Below are 13,806 nucleotides of genomic sequence, written 5' to 3'. Positions count from 1 at the left end.
CTTCTCCACGAGCAGAGAGGTGAAGGATAGAGATGTCATCATGAGAGAGAGGGAGCAGTAATTTGTGGGCAAAATAAGGGCAGCTCAGCTCACTAGCTCATGCAGAATGGGAAAGGCAAAGAATATCCACAATGGCATGCATCCCGAGGGTACAAGAGGGCTGGTACGGACATGAAACCAAGAACATGACAAGGTGAGTGACTACTGGAATGGAACCAAGAACATGACAATGACGGTCATCGAACTGTGCGATAACGGCCTAGAACTAGACATGGCTCCCATGCGAACTCACAAACTAGTCAGCATGGTATAGACTCAGCAGCTCTTCTAGCCTGGCTCAGAGGCTTATCATGCATGGATGCATGACCAACTCAAAGGTCTAGGACACCAATGTACCAACATCCTAGAGCTCACATGCCAGGCCTGATAAATAGACCTATCAAAGCCAATACATGGCTCCCACAGTACATCTCCCTCCTGGCTCCAGGGACTAACAAGAGACATGGAGACACACACAAGAAAATAAACGAATGAATACATCATTTTAGGAGGACTATCCAAGGCAAAGGGCCTTTATTGACTCAACACACATCATTTATTTCATTCATTTTTGCGAAACAATCCAAGGCACAGTACCCAAATAGAACAAGCTTAGAAAATATATGGATCATCATCGCCATCGTCCTCTAGAGGGAGGGAGAGAGCAATGAGAGCATGAACTTGTGTCGGAGGGTCGTCATCTTCATCGTCACTAATGGCGGCTGCAACCCAACTAGCATGGTCCTTAGTTTGTTGTTTGGCAAGCTTCTGGTAGCATCTGTCCTCCATATGACCAAGCTTATTACAAAAGGTGCACTTGAGAGGCTTGAATGGCTTTGTCTTTCCATATGCTGGTGGAGGCCTGGGTTTCCATGTAACATGCAACGGTAATCTGATCGTGTAATTCACAGCAAGACCTTCATTAAACCTTTAGCGAGGAATGAGCATTGTTTACCATAGAGAGAGAAAGGAGATGAGGGTAGAGAGAGTAGAGTCGACAACCGATTGGGTCCCTGTACCCACTAAGGGCCCCCTCCCCCAATCAGGGGAGAATTTGCTTTATACTTGGAGAACTGAGAAATACAAAGAACACTCTTTACGAGAGCACGGAACGCACTTCTGAAGAGCTCATTGTGCACACGTATAGCAAACCCAAAGACCTGAGAGGCAACGCCGACCAAGACCGAGACCTTGATGCTGTCCACACTGACGATGTAGGACGCTTCTGCAAGGCAAGGGGGAGGCTTGTGCTGTCTACCGGAATGCAGGGTTATTGCATGAGTGAGAGAGTGAAAACCAGAAGTGATAGACCCTATGAGAGAACTGAGAGATGACTGAAATATAGAGCTCAAAGTGAGCTGTGTAAACTGTAAAAGAGAGCTGAGAAAGCTGAGGAAACAATGTCCAAACCTCTCTCCGTTTGCTGGTCCAAATCTCTGACTGTTGTGCTACGTGGACACCTTCAGATCAGGCTGAACCGATGGCCAAGGGACTGAGGCTAAGGCCAGAACTGAGGATCTCAGGGCTGCACAAGGAGGCTGGAGTGGAGCTTGTAGGAGAGCTGAAGGCTGGAGCACTGAATGAGAAAACAGGGCAGGGGCAGCCAAGGGGCCCTTTTATAGGGCTGGACTGAGCCAACCCAGTCTGTAAACAGCCGACTGAGTCGGTCTGTTTTACAGACTGGTTGGCCTACAACCAGCCTATAAAAAGCCCTCCCTGGCTCAATTGCCAGGGGAATTTTTGGGCAGCCTTTGCAGGCTGCCTTCCCTACTCACCTGTCCAACCTTTGGGGACCCTAAAGGGACTCCTAACCTAGGCTAAGACCTAAACTATAAGATGGAAACACTTAACCTGCTGTTCTCCAGTGGGTACTAGTGAACAAGAACTGACTTACTGACTTTACCTAAGGCTGAGAAACTGACCTACGTAGCTTGTGCCTGACCAAGGGCTCACAAAGGGTCACAGCATACAACAAAAACTCCTATCTGGGAACTATAATGCACTTGTCGATGTAGCCAATGTGTCACCTTGCACCCAAGTGCAGGGGTGCATGTGACATTCCCTCCTTAACTTGGCGGTAGGTTCATTGCTTCTAAGTAGTCCGCCAATATCTAGGGAAACTCCTGGAAAAAATCTTCGTCCAACCATACTACTTCATGGGTATCTCGATCACGGAACTTGGTGTAAAAGTCCCGGATCCTACATCCTGACCCATGCTTGAATTTATGAAGAAAGTTCTGTTCTGGCTACAAAACTTCGGCTTCATCAAGAACTTCAAGTTGTTGCTCGTCGAAAATCTCTAAAAGAGGAGGTCCAAAATATGGCTTCAACCAAGCTACATGGAACACATTGTGCATAGTCCAACTGTCTGGTAGGCGTAACTTCATTGAGACATCATCGATCTTTTGAATAATAGGGAATGGTCCGAAGCTCCTAAAGGACAGCTTAGGGCATCGCTTGCCCACCTGCTTCAATCGTTGCTTGATAATGCGTAAATACACCCATTGATCCTCTTTATACTGGACATCTCATCTGGATTTATTAGCTTGGCATGTATACGATGCTTGAGCTTTGGCGATGCGGCTTTTCATGAACTCCATAATCTCTGCCATGGATTCGGTGGTTTTGTTGGCTTTAAGAGATGGAGACACCATCTGGGTGAGAAGTGAGGTAAATCGCCGTCCAAACGCCGCTTCATAAGGTGTGCGACCAATACTCGAAGAATAGGTATCGTTCAGAATGGCCTGCACAAACGGAAGAAACTGTTCCCACTTTCCCTGAGCATCATGACAATACAATTTCAAAATATCAAATGCCATACCATTATACTTAACCGTCTTGCCGTTCGATTGCGGATGGAAAGCGCTGGACATCTGCAACTTAGTACCAAAATTATCAAACAAGGCTCGCCAAAAGACATAAACTTGGAGTCCCTGTCAGATGTTATGGTCTTTGGCAACCCTCCAATGGGATACCAATACTTGATAAACAAACGAGCTACATCTTCAACGTTGGCCGTTTGTTTGCAGGGAATGAGCATACAATATTTACTAAAGCGATAAACAATAGTAAGACATTGAGTATTACGCGTACCTGCGGATGCTGGAAGTGGTCCCACGAAATCCATACCTATGTCCTAGAAAGGACCGTTAGGGATTGGCAATGGCATAAGTAAGCCTGCCGCTTTCTTGTGGGAAGCCTTGACCTTTTGGCATATTTGGCAATTCTGCACATAGCCGTATACGTCCTTCCGCATCTTTGGCCAATAGAAATAGCGCTCCAACTTTTCCAAAGTCCCGTTGATACCTCTGTGACCACCGGTAAGGGCGTCATGGGCATCATGAAGAAGCAATTGCCATTTGTCTTTGAGTACACATAACCTTTTCTTATAGAAAAGCCAATCGTCCTCTAATGAGTAATGGCCTAGAGCAAGCGTCGTGGCTAACTGGAACTGCGTGCCAAATTCTGCTGACTCCGCGTACTGTGCCTTTGATTTCGAGCACACTGGCCTGCTCAATGGTCTGGATGGAACCTTTCCAACTAAGAGCGTCTGCAACGGGGTTGTTTTTGCCGAGAACGTACTCGATCATTCCCCCAAACTACTGGGATATCTAACTCCACCGCTGCTGCTGATCACTCCATTGCATACTAGGCATTGTCTGAAGCCACTTAAGGGCTTGGTGATCTGTCTTCACCGTGAAAGTCCGTCCGGATAGGAAAGTCTTCCAATGTTTTAATACCTGGATAACACGGAGGAGCTCTCTATCATACACTGAATAGTTCTTTTCGGCATCGTTAAGCTTTCTGTTGTAGTATGCCATGGGCCTATCTTCTTGTTGTAAAATTGCCCCTATGGCGACATTGCTAGCGTCTGTGATTACCAGAAATGAATCATTCCAAGAGGCGATCTTCATAACTGGTGCTGTCGTGGCCAACCGTTGCAAGTTGTGGAAGGCCTACAAAGCTTTGCCTCTGACTTGAACTTTTTGTCTGCATGTCTTTACCCCCTTGAGTAAATCTGTAAGAGGGGTTGCGTATGTTGAGAAACCCTCCATGTGCGAGTTGTATGCTTGACACAAACCCACAAAGGATCGGATCTCCTAGGCCGTTGTGGGGACAGTCCAACTTGTGATAGCTTGGATCTTCTCAAGGTCTAGTTGAATCCCTTGAGCACTAATGATATAGCCCAAATACTGAATTTCCAGCAATCCAAATTCACTTTTCTTTGCGTTGATCCTTACCCGCTATGTTGTTTCACTGCTACGGAGCTTTGGAATCTTTCTCGACCAGCTTGGGCTTTCCCCCGTTCAACATCATCTCCTGATTCTGTGCGAGAGTCAGCGCTCGCTCGTAATCCGGCGGGTCGAAGTTCCGAATGGTAAAACGTATGTTCGTGTCCAATCCTCAAATGAATTGCTTCATCTTGGCACTCTCCGTCACGCCCAATTGTTGTGCCAGTGTGATGACCTTGTTACTGTATGTCAACACAGGCAAACCATTATGGGAGAGACGAGCAAACTCATCCTCCAGGTTAAGCAGATATTGAAGTGGGAGAAAACGAGCTTTGAGGTCGGCCACAAACGTTGCCCAAACGAAATTCGTCTTAAACGTGTTTGGGTCAGTATGCTTACTAGCCCAATGCTGCCACCAAGTCACCACCTCACCTGTAAGATGAGGGGCTGCAAGGTGGACTTTATCTTGCTCATCTTGAATCCGTGCTAACGGAAAATGAGCTACAAACTGATGAATAAATTATAAAATTACTGAATGGTCACACTTACCATCATACTTAACAAAATTTAGAGTGGACCAAGTGAGTGGTGTTTCCTTTGTCGATGGCAAAGCTGTGGTGGAGACGGCTGCTGCGCTCAAACTTGCCTACATAGTGGCTAACATCTGTTTGTGTTGGAGAAGCATCGCCTCTCGGTCTAGCTTTTGTTGCCTCTCTGTCTGGGCGAGCTCTGCGCGTCGCAGTATCTCCTCATTTTTGTGTTCCTCACGCATCATCAAGAGCAGTTTTTCAAAATCTGTGGTTCCTCTTTCTTCCAGTGGCTTTCTGCTTCTTTTTCCTCCAAATGTTGTTTTGTCTGGTCTAGCTGTCTTCTGCTTTCTTCCAGCTGGGATGAATGTTCTTTGAGTTGCTGCAGCAAGACCCGCCGATTCTGCTCTAGAAGGTTCGCCATCACTTCTTGAGCATTTGGCGACAGCGTATCTTGTTGGTAGTCTTTCTCCTCCTCAAAGTCTTCGCGGTTGAAACCTTTTCCTGACCGTTCCATGGCGCTTGATTGTGTGTCCTTTCCGGATCTCAACACAAATATACACTCGTGGTAGTCAAGCTGGATACAGACCAAAGCTCTCATACCAATGTAACATGCAACGGTAATCTGATCGTGTAATTCACAGCAATACCATTTTTAAACCTTAAGCGAGGAATGAGCGTTGTTTACCATAGAGAGAGAAAGGAGGTGAGGGTAGAGAGAGTAGAGTCGACAACCGTGATTGGGTCCCTGTACCCACTAAGGGCCCCCTCCACCAATCAAGGGAGAATTTGCTTTATGCTTGGAGAACTGAGAAATACAAAGAACACTCTTCACGAGAGCACGGAACGCGCTTTTGAAGAGCTCACCGTGCACACGTATAGCAGACCCAAAGACCTGAGAGGCAACACCGACTAGTACCGAGACCTTGATGCTGTCCACACTGACGATGTAGGACGCTTCTGCAAGGCAAGGGAGAGGCTTGTGCTGTCTACACGAATGCAGGGTTATTGCGTGAGTGAGAGAGTGAAAACTAGAAGTGATAGACCCTATGAGAGAACTGAGAAATGACTGAAATATAGAGCTAAGAGTGAGCTGTGTAAACTATAAAAGAGAGCTGAGAAAGCTCAGGAAACAATGTCCAAACCTCTCTCCGTTTGCTGGTACACCTTCAGATCAGGCTGAACCGATGGCCAAGGGACTGAGGCTAGAGCAGGGCCAGAACTGAGGATCTCAGGGCTGCACAAGGAGGCTGGAGTGGAGCTTGTAGGAGAGCTGAAGGCTGGAGCACTGAATGAGAAAACAGGGCAGCCAAGGGGCCCTTTTATAGGGCTGGACTGAGCCAACCCAGTCTGTAAACAGCCGACTGAGTCGGTCTGTTTTACAGACTAGTTGGCCTACAACCAGCCTATAAAAAGCCCTCCCTGGCTCAATTGCAAGGGAGTTTTTGGGCAGCCTTTGCAGGCTGCCTTCCCTACTTACCTGTCCAGCCTTTGGGGACCCTAAAGGGACTTCTAACCTAGGCTAAGACCTAAACTATAAGATGGAAACACTTAACCTAATGTTCTCCAGTGGGTACGAGTGAACAAGAACTGACTTACTGACTTGACCTAAGGTGGAGAGACTGACCTACGTAGCTTGTGCCTGACCATCCCTAGACAAGGGCTCACAAAGGGGTCACAGCATACGACAAAAACTCCTATCTAGGAACTATAATGCACTTGTCGATGTAGCCAGTGTGTCACCTTGCACCCAAGTGCAGGGGTGCATGTGACATTCCATTTGTTGGTGGAGGCAAGAGCCTCTGTAGTATCTAAAGAAGAGATCGGAGATTTTGTGTTCCGGCCGTCTTTCTCGTTAAGAAGAGCAACCAAATCATCAAAGTGGTCGCTGCAAGTCGTAGGACCTCAATGGTTTGCTCAAAATGAAAAATACCTTGCATACTTTTGATTAGGACAGCCATCTTGTCCTCATCATCTAGAGGGCACTTCAAACTTGACAAATGTCGAACAAGAGAGTGAAATTTGGAGAGAAGATCACCTAGCTCTTCATTTTCTTGCATTTTTCAGCTCATAAAACTTCAATTTCAGAAAAAGTTTGGAGTTAGTAACCTTGTTACCAAATAGGCTCTCCAATCGCAGTGCCAGATCTCCTTAGCCTTGGATTTGAAGTCAACGTGATGAATGAGAGAACTTATGTTTTCTCAATTGTATGTTAGGCTTCTAGGCATTTATACTTTCAACTCCTCTCTACTTCCAAAGTTTGAGTTGTTGTTGATCCATTGGAGTGGCATCAGCTGCAATGATGTCCCATACTCCTTCCTTCATGAGAAGCAACTGCAGCTTCGTCTGCCAAGTAGGAAAGCCTTGGCCCTTGAACTTCTCCACGAGCAGAGAGGTGAAGGATAGAGATGTCATCATGAGAGAGAGGGAGCAGTAATTTGTGGGCACAATAAGGGCAGCTCAGCTCACTAGCTCATGCAGAATGGGAAAGGCAAAGAATATCAACAATGGCACGCATCCCGAGGGTACAAGAGGGCTGGTACGGACAGCAGCAGTTGCTGCAGGTGCAGCAATAGTGGGCTGACAGTATGGACAGGCTGGTACAGTCCATACTGTTCGGGATAGTCTGTACGGACTGTATGGACTGACGACCTATTTGCAGGTCGATGAAGCAGTTGGTAGCGAGACTAATAAGGCAGCTGTTGGCAAGGCATTTCGGGCTGAAGAAGGGGTAGTTGATGGCAAGGTAGATCAGCTCCAAATCAAGTGGTAGATCAGCTCCAACCACTCCGAAGGTGAGGCTAAGGGAAGCAAGATGGGAAGAAAGGAGTGGAAGGGGGCTCTATCTTGGAGGAGAGGGAAGCTTCCATTTGCAGGCTTCTCTCATCCTCTAGGTAGAGCAAGAAGAAGGGAAAAATAGGAAGGCTCTAATACCACATGAAGGCACATGGCGGAGAAGGAGAGAGAGAGAGGATAGGCTAGGGAGAGATAATGATACTCAGAGAAGGCATAATGAAATGGAAATGAAATGACTAAGCAATGAACAAAGGAAAGTACTCACATGTAGACCAAAGAGCTTGTAGCTTGGTACTGGATTGATTTGACACTAGACAAGTACAGCTCTTATATAGAGCACACACACATATATGAACACCAATGCATATGGGATACCTCCCAATGTGACACGTGGCATCCATAGGACACACTAGACTAGAACTCAGTAGAACACACCAAACTGACTCATCTCGACTACATTTCTTAACATGGCTCTCTCTATGTGGGCCTCAAGTGTTCTATGAGAGACATGACTCTTCTTGGGCTCTTTCAATTCGACATCATTTGGTTGAGTGATGCTCTCTGGATGAGGTTCCAGTCTCTCTGTATAGACTTGTGCATGCTTCGGTGGATACTTCGTGGGAGATTCTAGCTAGCATTACAGCGTGGCATATTTGGAGACCTAGATGTACAGAGGTGTAAGATGGTTCCCAAGTCCATCCAGCACATACATTTGCTTGTATTTGGACTACACACCTTGTAAGCCATTTGGAGGACTATGCAGGGATCTTCGCAAGCAGCCTCTAGTAGGAGGAATGCATTCACGAGAGAATGGAGAGGTTCCCCATTCTTCTCAGAAGCCCCCACAGCTAGCACTATCAGCCTCAACCATGGTTATTTCTCACTCTTTTACAGAAGCTTGATTGTATTTGGATTGATTTTCTCATGTTTTGCATGATGTATTTCTCCATTGAGCTTTGCTCTAGGAGGTTCTTTCATACTTAATAGATGACAATGGTCTCACATGGACAACCATTTGAGACTAAATAACGTTGATGTTTTGTCTCTCCTTCTGTGCTGCTTTAAAGTGTAGGGAAGAAATATACAGGCTCTACTTCACACATTCTTCCACCAGCAATCATCTTATAGTACTCTCGTAGGTCTCCATTTCCCCAAAGGCTTGACATTTTCCAGCCATTCCAACATTCTTCAGCTGTAGATTCACGGTCCTGATAGCAAGCAACTATCTTCTCCAAGTCACATGAGGCATTCAAAGGATAGCCAAATGACAAAATCCACGTCAACCACAATAAGACCCCCCTAACTCAACAAATGGTCCTTGGAGACAATCACAGAGCATGATGGTCTCCAAGGACCATTCCCTTATTGGTTTTTCAAAACTACAATGCTTCTCAAAATGCCTCTCCATGCATCTTGCTTGGGTCCTCTCATCCTCTACACGTATGCGTCTACCATTCCAAGTCGTGCCCTCATGCTCCGTTTCAACCTCTCTTCCCATACTATGACTATCCCCTGGATAGTTGTTGTCTTTGACTTCTCCTTCATCAGCTCTTGAATTCGGCCTTCCATTTCCTATTCCACCTGGAAAACTCACATGCATTCCCTCCCTACAATGCATCCATCCCACATCATGCTTTACTACTACATCCTAGTGAGGACCCTCCTCCTACTCCTTTCTAACTCGACCATGTGTTCTTTCCTCCTCCCCCTCCCCCATTATTGACTCTTCTTTGTCTGTAGTTAATCCCTTGAAATGCTATGGAATGAAACATTGAGGAGATCACTTATGTGGAGACCAATTTATAAAGGGCTCGCCCTATCTTCTTTTACGTTTGACAAACATCAGTTGCTTGATATGCTTATCATTTATCATCTACCTTTTGTCCAAAAGAACACTACTTATTGTCGCTTACGTCTAAGGTAGTATGAACATTATTTCCGGCTTTACACAAACTTCTTATCAACAGCTTTGCTGTGAATTGATCGTAGGGCAAGATCTTGAATTTGTCAAAGCTATCAGCCACTTCATCTATAAGCCAAATTTTTAAAGACTCTTTATTTTATGTTGGGGTTATGCACCTGTGTTAGATGGATCAAATCTGTGAGCCATGAAACTAATGCTGAAAAAAATTAGTCCCGAGCTTTATTCTCTCTATATGTGTAACAAATTTCTCCACCTCCATTCTCTCCATTGCACACTTGAAAGAGAGCTTGACAGCAACGTCAAATACCTCGTTTTGAGGCTGTTGACGCTTTGACATTTTGAGCTTCTCGAGAAATGTAAACTGTAGGGTCTGTTTGGTAACAAGTCTAAAAAGACGCAAGCCAATGTATTGTGGTTCCTCGCTTGCCTCAAGCTAGCTTGTGTGAGAAAACAAATGAGCTCAGTGCTCTGGTCTGAACAATGCCAGGGCTCTGTTCATCCTAAATTGAGATGTGAGCTGAAAAATGCCAGGAATCTGTTCAGACCACACTGAGACGCCACGCATAGTGATAGAGAAGCAGGATGAAACTCTTGTTTGCAAACTGTATGGCTCTTGGGTTGTTTTACACCCAGAATACTATTTGCAATTAGGTGCATTGCTCAAGGTTTCTCTGGGAAAAAAAGGTGCATTGCTCAAGGTAAAAAGTAGAGGTTCAGAAGTTCGAGCGTAAAACGATGCTGAGCACGTGTCTCCGTTTCTTCTGCAAACTCCATTTCCGTATAGTACTCCAGTCCGAAATATGCTGCGCAACACTTCACCTTGCAAAACAAGTGCTCGAACACGATACGTGACGGTCCTAAAAGAGATAATAAGGGATCAACGGAGGAAGTTGCCCAGCAGCCTACTAGGCTACCCGCGTCTAGATCCTCGACTTGATGAAAATCGCGGCGTTCTGGAAGAGCTTGATGCGATCCAATGGGGACTGTGATTCGCACACAGTAAATGCTCAACGAGGGACGCATTTGGGCGTCGACTGACGATGCTGAAGGAATGGAAAAAAGGAACGAAGAACAGACCTCGACAGCGCTGTGAAAGATGCCACCGAGACCAATGCCGTCACGGAGGAGCTTATTCAATTGGACGATGGCGGTGTTGGTTTTGGCGGAGGCACTGTTGGTAACGTCGTAGATATGAAGGAAAACCTCCGTCATGGCAAAAGGGAGGGAGAAAGACGAAGGAAGGGGGTGGCTATGGCGATGGAGGAGGGTGGCTATGGCGATGGAGATGGAGGAGGAGATGCAAATGTCGCTTGTGTCTTAAACGCGCGCACCAGCTTGGAATGCTTTCTTGCTGTTTCTTTCCTTCTTTCTTTTTGTGTTCTCTTTCCAAACATGGAACCCGGGAAATTCAACTTCCTCTTTACATTAAAATATAGCTCCCCTCCATTTTCAAATACATTTTTTTTTAACACCCTTTTCAGCTCTCAGTACTTAGTTGTTCTCCTCCTGACAATAAGCCTCTCTTTTGCCCTGCTCACAACAACATTTTATCTCACCTCAAGAGAATTTTCACATGGCCCCCTCTGCTCCTTGTCTCTTTGCCAATGCTTAAAAGATGCTAGCTGTCCGTTTGCTGTCCGTTTTTAAGCCTAGCATGCAAAAAATTTAGCAGCACAACTAGAAATCCCAACGTGTCTCTCAACTCACCCTTTCAAAAATACACTACATGTCGATATTAGTAAGCACTTGCCGCTACTCTTAAGGCATGCCACTGGCTCCAAAAGAATGACCTCGCATAACTCATCGTGACTTGAGCTTACTAGCAATGGTTTAGAACAAACTCGAGCTTACTACCAATGATTTTGAACAAACTATATGTCCCTCGACCACCATTATGGCCTACAACATTATGCAAGACGAGGTGCATGACCATCGCAAGGTCTTCATCATTAACCACAAGGGCCGAGGGCATGACCCTTGGCCGTAACTTGCCTATTATGTATGAACACAACCACCTTCCACAAGCCCTTGCTTATATCGCAAGCACAATGTGATCACATCCATAAGGCTAAGCCATCATTACTTAGAATATAAAGTTGGGTTAGATTCTTAGCAAGATTGCCCATAGCACCATCCTACCCACCCCTGCTAGCCAGCATTTCCTCTATCCAACGAAATCTACTCTATCCTTAAGACTATATGCCCATCAAATAGTCCATCATACTCACGTAGGGTGACTAAATGGCGTAAGCAAGTTCCATTTGGACATGGTGTCATCATGTGATGTGACCTCACCTCCATTGTCTATCACAAACATGAAGGACCCTCCACGTGATGTTGCCTACACTACAAACAAAAAGGTATTTAAAAAATGATGCCTTGCACATTAATCCCATTTCTTATTCATTGTAGGTTAAGTTGGGACAACAACAAGGTTTTATTATTGCGTCCATACCAGTAGGAGCAAATACTATTTTCATACCCATACGTCTCATAGAATTCATGCCACAAAGTTTTGTTTGTTATGCATTCATCTTCATCAATCATGGAATAAAATTAGGAGGGATTTAGGTCCTCACGGCAGCACACCCATCAATGGTCCAATGAGAGTACACAAACCCAAGCAAGTAGGGTGTCGAGATCCCAAGGAGTGCACTTATTTTATGTGGCAATGTCACCAACCTTCATGGGCATGGTAAAAATACCATTATCATTCATTTACACCTATAGAAGGTGTCAGTTGATGTTAAAGAACCTTTTTACAATGTACTTTAGTTATAATTGGAGCTTAACCCATATTGGGTGAATGCATTTGTTATTCTATATATTTAAGAAGCCCCTCATGCTATTGGAAGGTTGTCTTGTTCTTTCTTGGAGAACCTACATTGACGTAGAGGGAGTCACAAGGCCTAGGAAGCTCTCTTAGGGGTGCTTTTTTAAACGAACCTCATATATGAATTCATATAAAAAAGTGCCTAAAGCTCTCACCACCTGGATGTGAGTGCTTTGTAAGTAAATAAGGAAACCAAAAGCATATGCAAATAAACTAAGAGCAAAATCTCCATACCAATCCCATCAAAGGCACTGTGTGGATGATAATTTCTTTTTAATTTATGACTTACTCACTCTATACTATTTAATCTTACTTTCAATAGTCCTCCTTTACAACTTCTCCCATCAAAGCATTATATGGATGGCACTACCTTTCATTCTTTCAAGACTTGTTTGAGCTTACAAATCACCTTTCCTTCACCTAGTATTGACACTTAGCTTTTCCTCTTGGCATTTTGTATGGCCAATTTGCGTCCATTATCCTTTCCTCTTCGGCCTTTTCTTTTAAACTAGAAATTTATTTTGATTTCCAATTGCCATGTTCCCATGTCAGTATCATTGCCATCACTACTAGCCACCCCTCACTCACACATTTCCCCACAATCTTTGCATTAGTATATGTTGAGAGCTTTAGAGGATGCATAATCATGTTTCCATGTCAATGTCACTCTCATCACTAATCTTCTTGCATAGCTAAGCACTCTTATTTCAATTCCAACACCATTGCACTAATCACCTTGCACTAGCTAAGCACTCACTCATCCTATTTTTATTCCAACACCTTTACACTATCATAATTAGAAAACTTATGAGATGATGCATTGTTTTTATAATCTCATTAACTATTTCATCGTATGGTCCCTTCTTTCATACTAAAATGGAAGTAGTATCATTGTCATCACTATTCACCTTGCACTAACTAAACACTCCCCACTCATGCATCCTATTTTTATTCCAAACTCCTTTACACTGCCATAATTGGAGAGCTTATGATGATGCATTGCTTTAGAATATCATTAACTACTTCACCATCTGGTCCCTACCTTCATTAAGTAGCTCTCCTTGAAACTTATACTATTAAGAAGAAATAATCTCAACTTGAAGCATGGCATTTACAATAGATTCCAAGCCCTAATAAACTCTACCTACCAAGGTTTCCCAAAAGTCCCCCTTAGGATTTAATGAAAATTTCTTACCTTCTCTAATTCAAGAGGAGAAGAAGGGAGTATAAATGCAGCATTAGAGCTCTTTGATTGATGCCCTTCAGATGTGCTAATAATACACCATGTTTTCAAATTTAGTTTGCATGATCAATGTTTGTGATTGATACTCATGTAGGTTTATCCCCAAGATACAAACTTAAGCCTCCTTACTTCTTGAAATTTTTCAAATAAAAAATGTCTTTGATAAATCTATTCTTACCGTGTGGCACGCAAAGCAGTTCACATCTACATAA

The 13,806-nt window shown here is 44.5% G+C and overlaps 1 protein-coding gene across 1 annotated transcript in view; it reads right to left on the bottom strand.

Moving 5' to 3' along the window:
• Positions 1-10,895, bottom strand: part of LOC147900325 (deSI-like protein At4g17486) — a 38,375-nt gene extending 27,480 nt beyond the window's left edge. The window contains exon 1 of the mRNA XM_087377333.1: positions 10,596-10,895. Coding sequence (XP_087233459.1) covers positions 10,596-10,730 — 135 coding nt within the window. The 5' untranslated portion in view covers positions 10,731-10,895. The remainder of the gene's footprint in view (positions 1-10,595) is intronic.
• Positions 10,896-13,806: the final 2,911 nt, after the last annotated feature.

This window comes from Dipteris shenzhenensis, chromosome 7, assembly GCF_047967505.1.
Source record: "Dipteris shenzhenensis isolate YYH24624 ecotype China chromosome 7, Dip_SZ_1.0, whole genome shotgun sequence".
NCBI lineage: Eukaryota > Viridiplantae > Streptophyta > Polypodiopsida > Gleicheniales > Dipteridaceae > Dipteris > Dipteris shenzhenensis.
This window is presented reverse-complemented; position numbering and strand designations above follow the sequence as displayed.